This window comes from Melospiza georgiana, chromosome 24, assembly GCF_028018845.1.
Source record: "Melospiza georgiana isolate bMelGeo1 chromosome 24, bMelGeo1.pri, whole genome shotgun sequence".
Taxonomy (NCBI): Eukaryota; Metazoa; Chordata; class Aves; order Passeriformes; family Passerellidae; genus Melospiza; species Melospiza georgiana.
In genome coordinates this window covers 9,562,545-9,579,151 of record NC_080453.1, presented here as the reverse complement: position 1 = coordinate 9,579,151, position 16,607 = coordinate 9,562,545, and the positions used below count along the sequence as shown (strand labels likewise).

Sequence of the window (16,607 nt, the reverse complement as noted above, 5' to 3'; positions counted from 1 at the left end):
AAGGAATGAAAGGTTGTGGTCACAAAGCAGCCTCAAACAGTCCCAGCCCTCAGCTTCCCTGTGTTTTGTATGTTTCTAATCACCATAATCTTCACAGGACTCTCCTTAACAGCATCCTGACACAGTTAATGCAAGAACCATCTCTTCAAGTTCCAGACTGAATCAGTAGGAACCCTGAGAGCTGTGCCATGAAAAAAGACTTCAGGGAGCAAATGAACAGTTGAGGAAACACCAGGTCTGCTGGCCCCAATCTCCAGAAAGCACAATATCATTACACCAAGCCCACTTCCCTGGAAATTACCACTGTTCTTGGCATTTGATGAGAGAAAGAGTCTAAGAATGACCAGGTCAGCTTCTAACAGTAAGTAAATCCAAGCAGAAGATGCTGTTAATCTCCACAGTACAAAGACAACTGAAGTTTTACTTCCCTTCCACTCTATCACATTATTTTTAGCAACTCTTGAACCAGACTAGCTGGAGTGAACTGGTGGTGGGGAAGAGAATCACTGGTTTCATCTGAGCCCTAGAAATGCTTGATAGGGTCAAAGTTACAGAAGTGAAAAATAACAAAGATAATAGTCTGTATCTTGAGGGTGATCTTTGTCTGCCAATGTCCATTTCTTCTCTGAAAATCAGAAAATTCCACTTTACAGATGAGGGTGAACAATTGAGCCCAGCCAGCTAACAGCAAGTGGGAATGAGAGAAAGGCAGCAGCGCGATGTGGGAAGTCTCCTCACAGCCAGTGCTGGGAACAGCACCCACGACAGACCTGGAGCAACACCGACCCCGCACAGTGCTCGGGAAGCGGGGCTGCTCCTAGAGCTCACGCAGTTGTGTTTTCTCCAGCCTGTTACTGAGATACTTCACAATGGAGAGGGAAAACAAGCAGGGAGATGACTGCCAAGCCCTTCTGCCCCTGAAACTGCTGCAGCTGCCCCAAAAGATGGGGGACATCAATCACAGGGAGGCAATTCTTGGTGGCTTTGGTCCCAGCTCACTCTCAGGGCTGACTCCTGCCCCATGCAGGTGAACATTCCCACTGTCCAAGTGCTTTGCAAAGGTAGTATCCCTGAATCCACGCCAGCCAGAGGCTGTCCCTCAGAACAGCAGCTTGGAGCCTGTCTGAAGACCAGAGGACGTGTTGCACAGTGATTGCACGTGAAATCAGTAAGAGAATGGAAGGAAATGGAGTTATTTCTCTAGTTTCTCTCCCCAGCTGGGCGCAGGTTACACAAGTTCCACATTCCACTCCTCCCAACTGCTCCTGCAGTTTCACCTGCAGTGCTGGCCTGCTGCAGCCCCACAGCTCCCTGGCCTCCCCTGCCCTGCATTACTCACCAAAAGCACCTGGATTTACCGGTCTCGAGAAGTGCGGCTGCCCCATGGGATCCTGCTCAGAGCGCTCTCCGGGAAGAGGTGGGAGGAGAACAGAGGAAAAGTCTACACGGAGAAGACTTCACCCTTTAAACGGTAAATCCACACTCCGGATGAGGAAGGAGGCTGGCCAGGGAGGCACTCCCAGCTCTCAGGCCACGGTGCCCGATGGTCCGGCACAGGTCCGGCTCGCCCTGTGCCCCATGGCTGGGCACTTGATTCTCATAAATAAGTGTCCGTGCCAGCTCCCTTCACGCAGGAATGCCTGTCATTCCAGAGCCGAGCTGGCTAGGGCGAAGCTCAGGAAGGGGAGGAGACAGGCAGCCAGGATCCAGCCACTGAGCTGCACAATCCAAATTATCAACACCCCTCGCTCCTTCCTCGCATCCCATTCAGCAAGAGGAGAGGAAAGCTGGGAGCGAGGAGAAGGAGAGCAGTGTTCTTCTCAGGGATGGGCTTGGAGAATCCATGCACAGCAACACACCAAGGGGTTTCACCTCCCAAAATGGGATGAAGGAATTTCCAGCCTACCTGTGCCAGCTAAACGCAAACTAAGGCAGTCAGGGATGAGACAGCCGTTGGTTCTCTAAGTGCTGTGGGAGCTGCATTACCCCCGAGCAAAGGGAATTTCAAAGACAGCCTGAGCTGATATGCATCTAGCCAAATGTAAAAATACAATTTCATGCAATTCCCCTCTCCACTAAAGTTACCAGGTAGCATGTCTTCTCTTGTAATTTAAATTTAACAATGGAAAATTTAAATTTAACAAGGAAAGTAAAAGTTTAGTTTCTATTCATGTGTCACAACTTGATGGTTAAGGTAACAAACATCCCCCTCAGCCATCTGCCTCACAATAAAAGATCTCCAAAGTTTAAATATGTCCATTTGGATTCCTTCAGTTATCACTATAATTTGGGCAAGGACTTCTGTGAACCTACAGCTCATTTACCCTATACACCCTACAACAGAGAAGCAGGAAAATCTTTATTTATTCATTTAAAGTAGGGCTGTGGTGCCCCAGGAGCAAAGAGATACAAATCTGTTTTTCAAATTGCAGCTGGCTCTGGCCTTAAGCATCATTCAGGAGTACCAGCCACTCTCTGCTCTTTTAGGGGAGAAAGCAAAACCCCACCAGAAAACAGCTGACAACATGCACAAAGCACCACAAATCCAAAAGTAACACCAGCATCATTATTTCCAAGGGAACTCAAGGTCAGAAAAACCCATCAAGTCCACCCTTCAGCTTCACATCTGAAAGGAAAGGTGCAAATTCTGTCCCAGAAAACAAAACATCAAAAAATGTTCCCGCCTCAGCTGCAGCCTGAGGTCAGAGCATGAGGGCAGCTCCTAAGAAACCCTCTGCTTTCAGAGGGCTTTGTTTCACCCCTGGGGAAAAACACAGGACAAAGCAATCTGCCCTTGTCCCACTGGACATCCAGGATAAAGGAAAACCAACACTTCAAGCAAGGAAGAGTAATAAAAGGCAAAAATTCCCATAATAATGAGAAAGACCATCTGACTTTGCTGCACAGCAACCAGAAGAAACCAGAGCAACTGTTTTACTCCTCAGGGACAGGTGATGACTTTCTTAAGATGAAAAAGTTGGAATAGCAAAAAGCTTTCTAAAGGAGAGCAAAATGGGAAACAGCCAATTGTCCCTTCAGCGTTTTCTTTTAAAATACGGTAACGAAGAAACACCAGTTACATGAAAATTTTATGTGATTTAAGGAGAGGCAGATGGCTGAAAGAAAAAAAAACAGGCAGCAAACACTCAAACATGGGGTACATGGCCTTCTTCTGAAGTTTCATTTCCTCTCCATCCAGCCCAGCATCCCATTAAACCCCTGGCATTTCCATGTTAATAATCTGTTTATATACATTGTAAAAAGAACTCTTCTGTATTGTTTCATTTTGAAATCTAATGAAAGCCATGAGTCCAATATTAGCTCCTCTAATAAAGGCAGTGCTGTTCACATTTCGGTTCACACCGACGTGAAATGCTACATTCACCCAGGGTGACTCAGACATTTGTGTTCCATGATTCAGCCACAGGAACATTAAGAAGGACTCCAGCATTATCCCATCCCTGCCGATGGAGCTGTTTAAACCAGTGATACTGGGCGTTTTCCTCAGAGCTCATCAGCAGAGAGCCAGCAGGAGCTACAGGGCCTGTAGGGCTCTTTCACTGGGGGAGATGCACCCACTAAAATCCTCATGCAGGGACCACCTCACCAGGAGGGCTGGCAGGGAGGAGACAAAGGGCAGCACCATGACTCTGGATGTGTTTTATGGAATTATGGAATGGTTTGGGTTGGAAGGCACCTTGAAGTTTATCTCACTTCACCCTTGCCATGAGCAGAGACGCCTTCCACTATCCCAGGTTACTCCAAGCCCTGTCCAACCTGGCCTGGAACACTTCCAGGGGGAGGCAGCCACAGCTTCTCTGGGAAATAAATTCCACTCCCTCACCACTCTCACAGGGGAGAATTTCTCCCATCTAACCCTACTCTCTGTCAGTTTGAAGCCATCCCCCCTTGTCCTGTCACTCCTTGTGAATGGCCTCTCTCCACCTTTCCTGCAGGCTCCTTTCAGTACTGAAAAGCCACAATTAGGTCACCCCAGAGCTTCTCTCCTCCAGGCCGAGCAACCCCAGCTCCCTCAGCCTTTCCTCTCAGGAGTGGTGCTTCAGCCCTCTAATCAGTTTGGTTTCACCACGGTTTTTGTTTTCAGCTTTGGAAGAAGAAAATGAAAAAATCTTACATGATCACATAACAGCTGTGTCTGCCCAGAGAGATGAACCCTTCTGAGCAGCGCAGCCATCACCGAGGGCAGCAGGCAGGGAGTCACTCTGAACAAATGAGCACAACGTGACGCTCTTCCTTTCCCCTCACATGGAATGAAAGGCCAGTGTGGAAGTGGAAAATGGGTTATTTATAAGGCAGCTGGCATCACATTGTTTGCGTCCTGCAGGCTTTGATGGTTCTGATGAGACAAATGGGAGCTGGACTGCTCCTACACCACATGACTTCCTTCGTGCTTCCTGTGACATTTCCAAGAGGGAAACTCCTATTTCGCAGAGCATTCCAGTTAGTCAGCACGGAGCTCCACCTCAGACAGCGAAGGGCAGCAGGTCCAGCGTGCCAGGGGCTCGGGGCCACCACGCCTGTGCTGGGCAGGTGAGCATGCCATGTCCCACAGCAGTCCAGGTGCTGGCCACGACGGAGCACAGCTGGAGCAAGAGGCTGCTGTGCCAAGGAGCTGAGTGACAGCACTTGCAGCCCCACCTTTGGGAAGGTGAGGCCGTGCTCCTGGAGAGCCCTGTGGTCACAGCTGGAGCACAAGGAATGGGCTCAAAAGTTGTAACTAAACTGGGCTGTGAGCCCAGAGGAGCTTAAGGCAAAAATACCCCCCAGCCTCATTTTCCAGGGGAAATACAACTTCCATTGGAAGTAAGCTTTACCCAGTACTGGAAAAGCCTCACCGTCTCCTCACCACTCCCTGCAATTACAACACAGGCCAGGTATTTTCTTGTTTACTAGTGAGGGAATGCTGAGGAATGTCATCTTGACAAAATTATAGATTCAGTCACATCTTGGCTAACTTGACTAACCCTAATTTGATCACTATGGTGATTCATGGCTTTGCCATCTCAAGGTAAGGGAAACTCCAAAACTGATGAACAACTTTTTGGAGCACCTTGAAGCAGCATTAAAAGAAAGTCTGGTCAGAAGCCAAAGGAAGCACACATATAGGATACATTCCAGCAAAGCATCAGCATGTTCCCAACAGGGAAGCATTAAGAGGCAGGATACCCATCTGCCACTTCCAGCTACATTATTAGGAACGCATTAGGCAAAAACACGAAGAAGAAAATTACATTAATTATTGCATTGTTTACAGAAGAAACAGGAATGGCATTTAGCTTAACTCTTGTTTAACCCTCTCCTGCAGCAAAAACTCAAGATACTCAGAGAAAAATGTATAAACTAACATCACCTGAGGCCCCCCATTTCAAAACATGGGGATGAAGAAAATCAAAATATATTCCCCTCCTTCCAAAGCATTGCCCAGCACGAGTTTTTAGAGTTGGTCCAGCACAGCACACAGTGCTCTTCCCAAGAGAGCGGCTGCTGCACAGTCACATCCATCACAAACAGCCTTACAGGACAAACCCAACTCTTAAAGACTTTACAGCTCTGTGCAGACATTATCCAACATAAACAACTCCTCCAGCAGAGTAAGTACATCTATGCCACTTATAAAACCCATGGGACAAACTCTGTTTTGCACAACACTGCTAGTTAACAACAAAAGCTAACAGCAAAAATATCAGTAAATATCAAACTTCTAAATTCAGATTAAATTGCAATTAACCCTAAGAGGTAGGAGTATATTTAACTCTAAGTCAGTCTTCAGCGTATTGGTCAAGGTCCACAGACTCACGATCCCAAATTCCTCTTCCTACCTCTAATCCTTCAAGATGTCAAACTTCAGCTGCAAGTCTCTCTGCTCACACAGTAACTGGAAAGAAAAGCAGCAAGATTCCTCTGTAAAAGTTGTTTCCTCTTTTAAACGTTTCACAAAAATCTCAGTAGATGGATTTGTTCTTCATACCCAAAGCTGAAACTGCAGCAAACACCTTTGCTCTGCCAACCCAATGGGCTTGCAGCAGCCCCACCGCACCAATAATCCAAATTATCCTTCAACACCTCCAGCTCTCCAGTCTGAAGTTACATTTTTTCCAAATTACTGCACAAGCCAGGCAGTGCCAGGGCATCCTACCACCCCTCACTCGCCTGGCTCTGCTCAGGGAAGCTTACAAAAGCGCCTTGGTTTTCTGCACCTGCTCTGCTTTAATTATTGACTAGGCGAGGAGCTCCTGATTAAAATGCAAGGCAAGTCTGGCACACAACCTCAGCTTCTGATCATCGCCCGCAGATACAGTTGGAACAGAAACCCAAATTCCCTGCCACAGCTCAGGAATTAAAAGAAAGGGTGGATCAGTTTCACTTGGGGCACTTAAATTCAGCAAGGAAAATACTTTTTGTACCCTTGCAACTGAAAACTCTCACAACATTTGAAATTTTAAACTGCAGCTTTAGGTTCGCACACAGAGAGAAGGTTTAAAAGCTTCATTTCAATTGTACTGTGTTTTTACAAGCCATTTCTGCCAGAGTAAACCTAACAGGTAATTACAGGTCTGACCTCCTTCTATTGCACAAATATGCCTTTGGAAACAACGCGGATAAATATTTGCCCAATACAAGAAGACAACTCCAAGAGGAACCATTCCAGTTTATCAACTCTGTGATTCATGTTGATACAAGCTTTATTCTCTATTTAAGGAACAAGATAACGCTTAGGAAGTGCATCTGCCCAAATTATGTTTCATAGATCTGCCATGGGCCACCCTAAACAGTGGCACAGCCAGACCTCAGGTCACACCCAGACAAGAGCCATCAGCAAGACAGGGAGTGAACTTCCACTCCAGATATTGACCCTTGCTCAACCACCAGGGTATCTCTGAGCAGCAGCCAGGCTGAAGACACAAACACGAGTAAAACACTGCTGCTAATGTGAATAAAGCAGTGCTGGGGTTGTGCTGTGTAACATCCCGTTCCTCCCCTTCGGAACTGGGGAGATAAATATGGAGGCCCAAAAAGGAGCTGAAAACAAAACGAGAGCACTCCACCTGCCCCCTCAGCCTGATCCTGAAATCCCAATCCCAGATGCTCCTATTTTCTGCCAGTACCAAGGGAACTTGGGAAAACAAGGTGGTGGCAGCCACAGCCACCAAAAGCCATCCAGGAAGAAGGCACAAAAATCAGACAGGATGATTGTGTCCCAAACTATGCAGACCTTGAGCCCCCCCAAACCCAACGCTGTTTATGCATCACACTGACTCACAGGAGTGCAGGACAATGCCATGGGAATTGTTTACAGTGTCAAGGTCCTTGCATAGAATTAAAGGAAACGTCAAGAGATGAGATAACACCAACAGTTCTGAAGGTACAGAATCCTAACCATGTAGGAAGCTATTTCTCCCTGAGTTGCTCCCCTCTCTTGCAGGAACAACCCTTCACACATTCCCAGATTCCTCATTTCACCTCATTCCCTTCGTCCTGTGTCTGTAGAGAACCAGCAGCAGTGTGGTACACAAAAATTATGGTGTATAAACAGATATTAAACTGTTTCTCTCTGCACTTTGGGTTTGAAACCAGGGATTTTCTCTTGTGCTGAATTCCCATCTCAAAAAGCTTGTGGAAGGTGCTGACTCCTTTGCAGTGAGAATTATCCCCTGAGGTCCCTGGAATTACAGGCTACTGCAATGCCATCTAAATCTGTCACCTTATCAACAGCAGGGCTGGCTGGCCTCTGGGCACTTAAACTGGTCCAAAATCCCAGGTGGCCCGTGGCTGTACCAGCCCCCACGTCCTCTGGGTGCCTTCTTTGAGACAGCCCAGACACTCTGTCATTAGCAACCCTGAGGGCTGTTTCTGCAGTAAATGAGCTCCTTGGATCTTCCAAAACAATTCTCACCTTCCTCAAGGGAACAGAAAAGAATAAAAATAAAACCTCACCAAAAAAATCTGCAGCTCTTAACAAGACCAGCCCTTAAAAAACAAAAAAAAGAGAGAGAATCAAAGCTTGGAAACGAAAAGCTGACTTATCCTTTAATAACAGAACTTTCCTGTATTTATGGAGATTTCTGGTTTGGCACAAAAACATCTGCTCGTTTAGTGGGTGTTATAAGTATCACTTCTATATTCTGGTGATGCTGAAACCAAGAGGCCGGTTTAGTGGTAAATGAGCAGAGAAAAACGTTTTCCATGACTTTGAAACCCAAATTCTAGTTCTCACTGGGGCGCAGGGCTTCACGTCTCCACTGCACGCAGTCACCTGCAGTCCCTGTGCTCTGTGCTGCTGGAGCCTGCCCTGGCACTGGCAGCACCAGCACCATCCCAGCTCCTTCCAACCCCGCACGGAAGGCAGGCCAGCACAGCCTGCAGGTCCGTGCCCAGCAAGGAAAACGACCTGGCTGGAATGGCCACAGCCAGCGCCTCAACTACAGCTCTTCTGTCCTCCTTCCAGGGTCATTTTGGTTCCTGGTTTTACCTTGCAATTTATCCCACTGCTTAAAACCAAGCTACAGATAATCCCTTTTAAGCACCCCACCCCACTTGTGTTTAGAACAATCACCACAGGCTATCACAGGTGCAAAATGTGATTTTCAAGCCAGAACTAATTATTCTCTGCAAATATGATGGCCCAGAGTAGTCTCCATCACAGAATGACATCGTCTCACTCAATGGCAGATCCTTGATGCCAGGAAGGTGTGACACAGGGAGGTCTCCTTTTAAACTTGTCCTTGTTCTTCAGTTCTTTTCCTAAATACCTGTTTAGGGATGGGCTTAAGGGATCCTTGCTGTGGAGGAGTGAATGGTTTCAGGAGGCAACAGGCTGTTCATTGTCAAATTCATTAAAAAATAACCCAGCACTGCCGCAACACGCTGCCCCAGACACCACCTCCCAACATTAACTCTAGGAAGCCTGATCAATACTTTATCCTGAGAAGGAACATAAGAAAAAGCTCTGAACAGGGCAAGGGTGCCAGACTGACACACATAATCCCATTAGAGTTATCCAGAACACTCAGTTTGCTCAGTATCTGAGAGATAACAGGATTAACTCCATGTTCAACATAATTTCAGCGTAATAATTGTGGAATCACTCCTACAGCCCTAATGTCATTGATTCAGCAGGGGATTCCCATCACCCCCCCCACGAATTCCAGCCTTGAAAGCCCCTTCATTAGCGTCAGCATCTTAAGTTAATTACTTGGAGAGATTTTTCTTTCCTCTCCCAAAGCTAAATGTAACTTAACCCCTGCAACCTTCAATGCTTGGGCAGAACAAACCCCTGTCTTCCTTGCAAGAAGGGACCCTGTTTATTTTCCTAATCACCACTTCAGTTTCCAAGAGTTAATGTTAGGACCAAAGAGCTGGAGGGGAGAAGGGCAGGTTTTTTTCATAATTTTGGTTGAATTTCAACAAAAAACGTGACAAAGGCTGGTTACAGTCCTCTCAAGGATCAAGGTCCAGCCCCAGATCCCTGCCTGACTCTGCCTTCCTGGGGAGAGGGGGTTGATCAGCCAGCCAGGATCACCACAGAGCCTCCAGGAGCATTTTCCTTGCCAAAACATGACTTGCTGCTCACCTTGGAAACGAGTCCCTTAGAGCAGTGGGGCTGGGGAAGGAAAGGGAAAGCACACAAAGCAAACAGCACATAGAGCTGCTTCCAACCGCGCGGGGGAACAGAGCACAGGAACCAGGACGTGTTTTTATAGGGGATTTTCTCATGGAGTGCAGAACACTATTAAATTCTACCTTTCAAGTGCAGTGGGAGGCTGTGCTACACCAATTAGGCCAGTGTTGCTACGCTGGCACTGAGCCTAACATGATGCCGAATCAGACCCCACTGCACTGCCTATGAAAGCCAGTGTCCACAGCCACTGCTTGGCTGCACTGTCATGGTTTGTCTCTTCTACCCCCCAAAAAAGGAGAAGGAGAGGGGAAATTCCTACAGAAATTCAATTCTCAAAATTCTAGAATGGTTTGAGTTGAAAGTGACCTTTAAACTCATCTCGTTCCATTCCCTGCCACAGTCCACTATCCCAGGGTGCTCCAAGCCCTGTTCAACCTGGCCTTGAACACTTGCAGGGATGGGGCAGCCACAGCTTCTCTGGACAACCTGTGCCAGGGCCTCCCCTCCCTCACAGGGATGGGTTCCTCCCCAACACCACACCCAAGCCTGGCCCTGGCAGCGGGAAGCCGTTCCCCTGTGCTGTCCCCCTGTCCCCATTGCCCCCTGTCCTGTCCCCATTGCCCCCTGTCTCCATTGTCCCCATTGCTCCCTGTCCCCAGTGTCCTGTCCCCATTGCCCCCTGTCCTGTCCCCATTGCCCCCTGTCCCCATTGTCCCCAGTGCCCCCCTGTCCCCAGTGTCTCCATTGCCCCCCTGTCCCCAGTGTCCCCTGTCTCCTTTGCCCCCTGTCCCCAGTGTCCCCAGTGTCCCCCTGTGCCCATTGTCCCAAGTGTCCCCATTGCCCCCTGTCCTGTCCCCATTGCCCCCCAGCCCCTCTCGCGCCCCTTCCGGCCCTGCCTGCCTTGGCCCTCTGGCGCCCTCTGGCGGCCACAGCGCAGCTCTGCGGCCCCCGGAGCCTGCGGGGCACATTTATCGGACAAATTTATCACAACCCAGACAGCGAATCCTTTTGAAATCTCAAAATCTCTGCTTCACAAAGCGAGACAAACTCAGGCTGGGTTAAAGAGCCATGTTCTCCCTAAGCAAGTCATGGTTATCCACTCCTTCCACACAGCTGGATGGGCCCAACCTGTAAAAAAGCCACCTGGTATCTCTAGTTTCTTGTTTGTTTCAGGAAACAAAAGACACCTTCAGCAGCCAGAGCCAGGGCTCCTTTCCAAGACAAAGGAGAGCCAGGCAGATAAAGCGGTGATGTCAGCAGTGACAGCATCCAAATGTTCACACTGGGACTGCACCTCGGGACCAGCCCGAGGGCCTGGGAGTAGCTTTGTCCAGCCAACAGCTCAGCTGACACTGGCAGCCACAGCTCATAAAGACAGCAAGGTAATGAGAACATTCGGTGTTTTGTTGTTAAAAGACCAGGTTTACCACTCAACCTGGACACATTGCTCCTGTGTGAAGAAATAGTAATAACAAAAATCACATTTATACTAAACCTGCTTGTCCCTGGTTCCAGGCAGGCTCCTCTTCTACTCCCAAACCCAGTAAAATCAGCTACTAAAATCCCTGGACAGAATTTACAGGCAATGTTCCAGGAGCAAGGTGAATTTAAGGTCCAACAAGTGGAAAGGAAAACTAGAAACTCTGGAAACCTACTGCCCTGCTCCATGCCCTACTTACTGAGCCACAGGAACTCCACACTCACTGTTTCACAGCACATCACCCTGAATTGCCCAGAGGATCGACTGCATATCCTACAAGGTCTTATCTCTTCACACGAGGAATAAGATTGTTCAATTCTGTCATGAAGCATTCCAGCAAAGACATTTCTCACTCAACATCAACCTTGGCCACTACCTTGCTCCAACCAGCCTGGAGGCCGAGGCATCTCCATCCCAGCACATCCACAGCTGAGCCAGGAAAGCACAAACCCAGCAGAATTAACCTCTGCTTTCCCCCAGCCAGAGATATGGGTACAACTACAAGACCACCTTCAAAAGTCACTCAAAATGGGGTGTCGCAGCATTACGAGGTCTCTGGCAGGTCAGCAAATAATCTCTGCAAAACATTTGGCTTGTAGCTCAGGAGGAAAAGGCACAAGAGTTCAGACACCTCCTCAACTTGTTCAGGGAGGAATTATTGGGTATTAATTTTCAGAAATGCCACGCTAACTAGATGGATGGCTGAGCTGAACCACTTGCAAATACAGCAGGCAGAAAAACAGCACCAACATGCCACTGAGTGCCCCAAGCATCCTGACAGCACTCAGTACAATAATTACACTAAGAACTAGAACAAATTTAAGAACAAAAGGCTGTCAGGACAATGTCTCAAAGTATTTTGCTAACCTGTCAAGTGCACTCGACTTATTTCCAGTAACGCTTTCAGGTAGGTAAGGAAATGCTCTGTGCTGCACCTTGTTTAAAAGACAAATGCTTTCCACTGAGATCAGTTCCAGAGTCTGGTAACTTGCCTAAGGAACAGCAGGAATTTGCCTTTCTCCCTGCTTGCAAGTTAGTGCACATCAAGGCAGGGTCGTGAGCAAATTTTAAGCTGCGTACCTGTTCTAGAATACCATGTATGGACAGCTCTGAAACTTCACTGCAGCTGCCCGGAGACCTGGCTTCCACTCGTCCTCAGGGATGAGCATGAATTAAAATCTGAAGACAACAGCAAATTTCATTTTTAATTAGCCAGGGCAGTGAGCCAAGGAAGGCTCCCCCACCCACCCATGGCTGGCGGAGGCTGACAGCTCAAAAGGATTTACGCTTCCCTGTGCATTCCCAGTGGCCATTCCAAGCACACCAGCTCAAACAAGCGCCAGCCATGCAGCACTGTGAGTGCAGTTAATATCCAACCAGGGAAGGACAGCAATGCACAGAAAGCACCAGGCTTGAAGGGAACAAAGGACACCGACTTGGACTTCAGCTCAGCTCCATCTTACCTCAGCTCTGGGATCAACCCAGTAGTCCTGAGCTTAGCACTTGGAGAACAAATAGCCATAAATGCAGAGGAATTTCAAGGAGATTATAATAAAAGATCCATCTTTTTATTCTCTGTTTAATACAGGGCTCTTGGCTTCCAGCACTAAGGAGGTAAAACTTCGTGACCAGCCATGGGGATTGTCTGTGCATGCAAAGATCTAGGACGGATCCTCCATCCTGAACTGGCACTGCTCAGGTTGCTCAGAGGGAATGGGGAAGGAACTTCAGTAAAGTTGGCAAAATACAAACAGAACATACAGCTTTTCACATCCCAGCACTCATCAAAACACACACTCTCAGAAACCTCAAAAGGCTCCAGCTCTGTGTCTCACTGATCTAGCCAAAAAATGGGGTTCAACTGCCCGTGAAAAGGGACACAAAGCTTTGTGATGGGAACAGAGGTGGCTGGTGACAGTCCCAGCCCTGGTGACCGAGGAGAGCTCACTGACCACAGAATGGCTGGGGATGGGAGGGACCTTGAATATCTCTTGAATATCTTGCTCCAGCCGGGACACCTTCCATTAGACCAGGCTGCTGAGAACCTCATCCAACCTGGCCTTGATGTTGCTCAAAGCCATCCCAGCAATTGAAGCTCTAGAGACTGAGAAATGGCCCTGCTGTGCTGTGTCCCAGGGCTGAGCAGGAGCTGCCACCTCCACAGGCACTGCTCCAGCCTCAGCTGCCAGTGCCACACTCGCTTCACCTGCCACCCCCTCCACAAGTCATCTTTTGGAATTAGCTTGCCACGAGCAAATCAGAAGGGAAAGCAATCACCACAGATCAAATGTGCACCTTACAGCCTGACAAAGAGGGGGCACAGCAGTTCTTGCCACCAGGACTACAAGCACATTTATGCAGGAGCTCTTGGCTTGCAGATGATCTAACCAGGCCACTGCGCCCCAAAAACCGGCCTTCATCTGCCTCACCAAGCATACTGCCCTGCTGACAAGTAGAACCATTCCCAAAGCTTTCAGGATGGCATCACTGACTGCACAGAATAACCTAGAAATATTATTTACGAGTTAGAATCACCACCTGCAGTGTCACAGTCCAGAAGATGTGGAGCCAATATGCTGTGTGGATACTGGTTTCCCATGGTGCAGGCAAGAGCTTTCATGCAAACCTCGTGTCAATGGCAGGGAAAAAAATGGGCATTTAACTCCTTTCTTGTAGCCATTTTAGGCAAACAGATGGAAGAGCTCTTCAAGGCAATCTCTAAGCAAAAAATCTGTGAGTTTTAGTCCCAACCATATCCTTGCATCAGTTAAACCTACCAGCAATGAATTTGATTGCTTCAGGGCAAGCACTACACACTGCCTAAAGCAAGCGACTTAAATTTTAATTAAAAAAAAATCCTGTATCTTCTGCAACACAGAGCAGCCTAAAGGAATAAATACAGAACAACAGGAACAACCAGAAGCTGATCCTCCTTTATGCCTTGCCATGTGCCTTGTTCAAACCAGCTCATTGCTTCTGGCCTCTTCCTTATTAAGAAAGGGGATGTTACCTGTTTTCAAGAACTCGGGATAGCCAAGAGACCAGTATTCCAAGTTTCACAGATGGGAGATTCCATAAAAGATCTTCCATGTGTACAGAGCTTCAGTCAGATCTGGTGCACACCACAGTACAAATGCATCTGCCAAACTACATTATTTCCTAAACACCTTTCACACTTGAAATGAAGACACCAAGTTTAAAGTAATCAATCAGGTTCGTTATGATGCGCAGCCAAGGAGGACAGGTCAGGTCCATAATCTGTGGTGAGATACCTAAGACTGTACTCACCGGCGTTCTCCTCCATTCCTCTTGTACACTAGTGTCCAGAGAAATTCCTACAAAAACAGGAAACAAAGTCAACACACAAATTAAAATTCCAAGTGAGAACAAAGCTCAGATTTAGTTTTATTTCTCTGTCAGCTCTGCTCAGCCTACACAAAACCAGTGCGGAGGGAACCTAGAGCAGAAATCCTGCCCCAAACTAGGAAGAGTGTGACATTGTCACCCCTCATTGAAGGCATAAGAAGCTTCTAATCACACACATGCTGTGATGGAAAGAAAAGAGAAACAAAATTAAGGTGACATAATTACAAGGCAGCAATATTTGTTCCCAGGGAAAACATTCCACACCTGCCTCTTCAGGAAGGGATGTGCCTGCTGTAAAAGGGAACAGCCTACTGCTTATCTAGCAAAGGCAGCACAGCACGTGCACAGGAAGTATTTCAGATGTCACACAGCGTGAAGGCACTTCTGAACATACTGGGGTGGGGGAACACAAAAAAAAAGGAACCAGGATTTTAGTAGAAAAGACACTCTTTTTCTGGAGCAAGTTCTGAAATGAGATGCCAGGGGAACTAAGTTTGGGGAAATCACAATGTGTCTTGATTTTGACAGATTCTGCAGCACAGTAAAAACAGGCTCATTATTTTAGAAAAAGGGAGGTTCTGTCCTCAAAATCTTGCAGTTCAAACTTAGACCACCGCAACTGGACATGTCAGCAGGGACAGCATGGGGTGACTAGGGAAGAACTACAAAATCAGGTTGTTCCAGTGCTGAGGAGTTGAAGCCAGCCTTTATCCACAGCCCACTTCTGCCTAACCTTCCCCTCATGAAGCCCAGGCCAACTCATCCCCTTTGGCCCCAGCACAAAGCACAGTTTGGTGGCTTTAGTTTAACATCACATCAGCATGTCATCTTCATGCGACAACGTGCTGAGTGTGCAGCACGTGCTCAGCTTGTTCAAGAGCATTCCAGGGCTGCAGTGTCAGCGGGGACAAACACAGCACACCATCCATGGAAGCTCTGCCAGTGGGGCTTTTCAGCTTTGCTTTGCTCAGCTGTGTGGGGGAAAATGCTTCTTTGGATCAGACAACCATGCTCCAGGCTACTTCTCTCTGATGTAGCTCAAATTCCATCGCAGCGATGTTCTCGGAATGGAAGGGGGAAACACCTCAACAGAGCCATTAAACCCTCAAAACACAATTGGGGATCACAGCTTTACACAGCTTAGAAAAGGAACATGTATCTGTACAGGCAGCAAACAAGAACATCAGAAGGTTTTGATTTCAGAGGCAGACAGCCACAAGTTGCTCAGGAAACACCCTCAATCCCTCCAGTCTAATCCATTAACACTGTTAAAATACAGCTTTCACACACTTTTGGATGCATGGTTTGGTGCATCCACATATTGCATCAAGGACACCACTTGCAAGAACTGGAATGAATGAACGACAGAACCATTCAAACTGGAAAAGCCCTCTAAGATGATTAAGTCCAACCACGAACCCGTGTCCTCAAGTGCCACACCCCCATGAGCGTTTTTGACGCTCCCAGGAATGGTGACTCCAACACTGCTCCGAGCAGCCTGTGCCATGCCTTGACAACCCTTATGGTGAAGAAACTTCCCCCGATATCCAACCTAAAACTCCCTGACACAACCCGAGGCTGTTTTCTCTTATCCTGTCGCTTACTCCCCAGGTGCAGAGCCTGGCCCTCATCTGCTCCAGTCTCCTGCCACGGAATGCTCCCCCACTGAAGGCAGAAGAGCCACCACCATCCCTGCCTGCCCTTTCAAGCACGCCCTTGTGGGAAAGGAAAGCAGAAGGGAAACTGAAACCGCCACCTCAAGGCCTGCTTGAACCTCAGCACAGATGACAGCCGTGCTCCCACTGCTCCCCAGGAGCTGGGTTTGATTTGCCTCTCAAGGGCATTGCCGCACAGGCTGTGCCGAGCTCTGCACTGCAAGGGGCACGTCTGTGCCTGGAACGCTGGTGCTGGCAGCAGCCACTGCTGGGCGCTCGCTGTGCACACCCCACAGATCTGTCACTGCCCCATGGCACAGCTGGGAGCACCTCAGCCTGTGCTGCAAGCCTCTTTCTGAGCTGAACACTAAATCCACAATATCTGGTTATCAACAGAACCAGCATAAGAGGCACACTGGGGGAAAAAAGCAATGCCAGGGTAGAGGAAGAAGGAGCAAAGTCTGCA

General features: G+C 48.0%; 1 protein-coding gene across 5 annotated transcripts in view; it reads right to left on the bottom strand.

Moving 5' to 3' along the window:
* The window catches only part of PHACTR4 (phosphatase and actin regulator 4), a 48,961-nt gene that overhangs the window by 17,093 nt on the left and 15,261 nt on the right, over positions 1 to 16,607 (bottom strand). The window contains exons 1-2 of one of the 5 annotated variants that reach the window (XM_058040357.1): positions 14,409 to 14,437; positions 12,201 to 12,299 (exon numbers count right to left, since the gene is read on the bottom strand). Coding sequence is in view for 3 of the 5 variants with exons in the window: in XM_058040354.1 (XP_057896337.1) it covers positions 1,340 to 1,385 (46 nt within the window). In the remaining 2 variants the exon portion in view is untranslated. Of the gene's footprint in view, positions 1 to 1,339; positions 1,516 to 5,840; positions 5,897 to 5,989; positions 6,054 to 12,200; positions 12,300 to 14,408; positions 14,456 to 16,607 lie in introns of those variants that run through there. The other 4 variants (XM_058040356.1, XM_058040355.1, XM_058040354.1 and 1 more) reach the window with 4 other exon arrangements.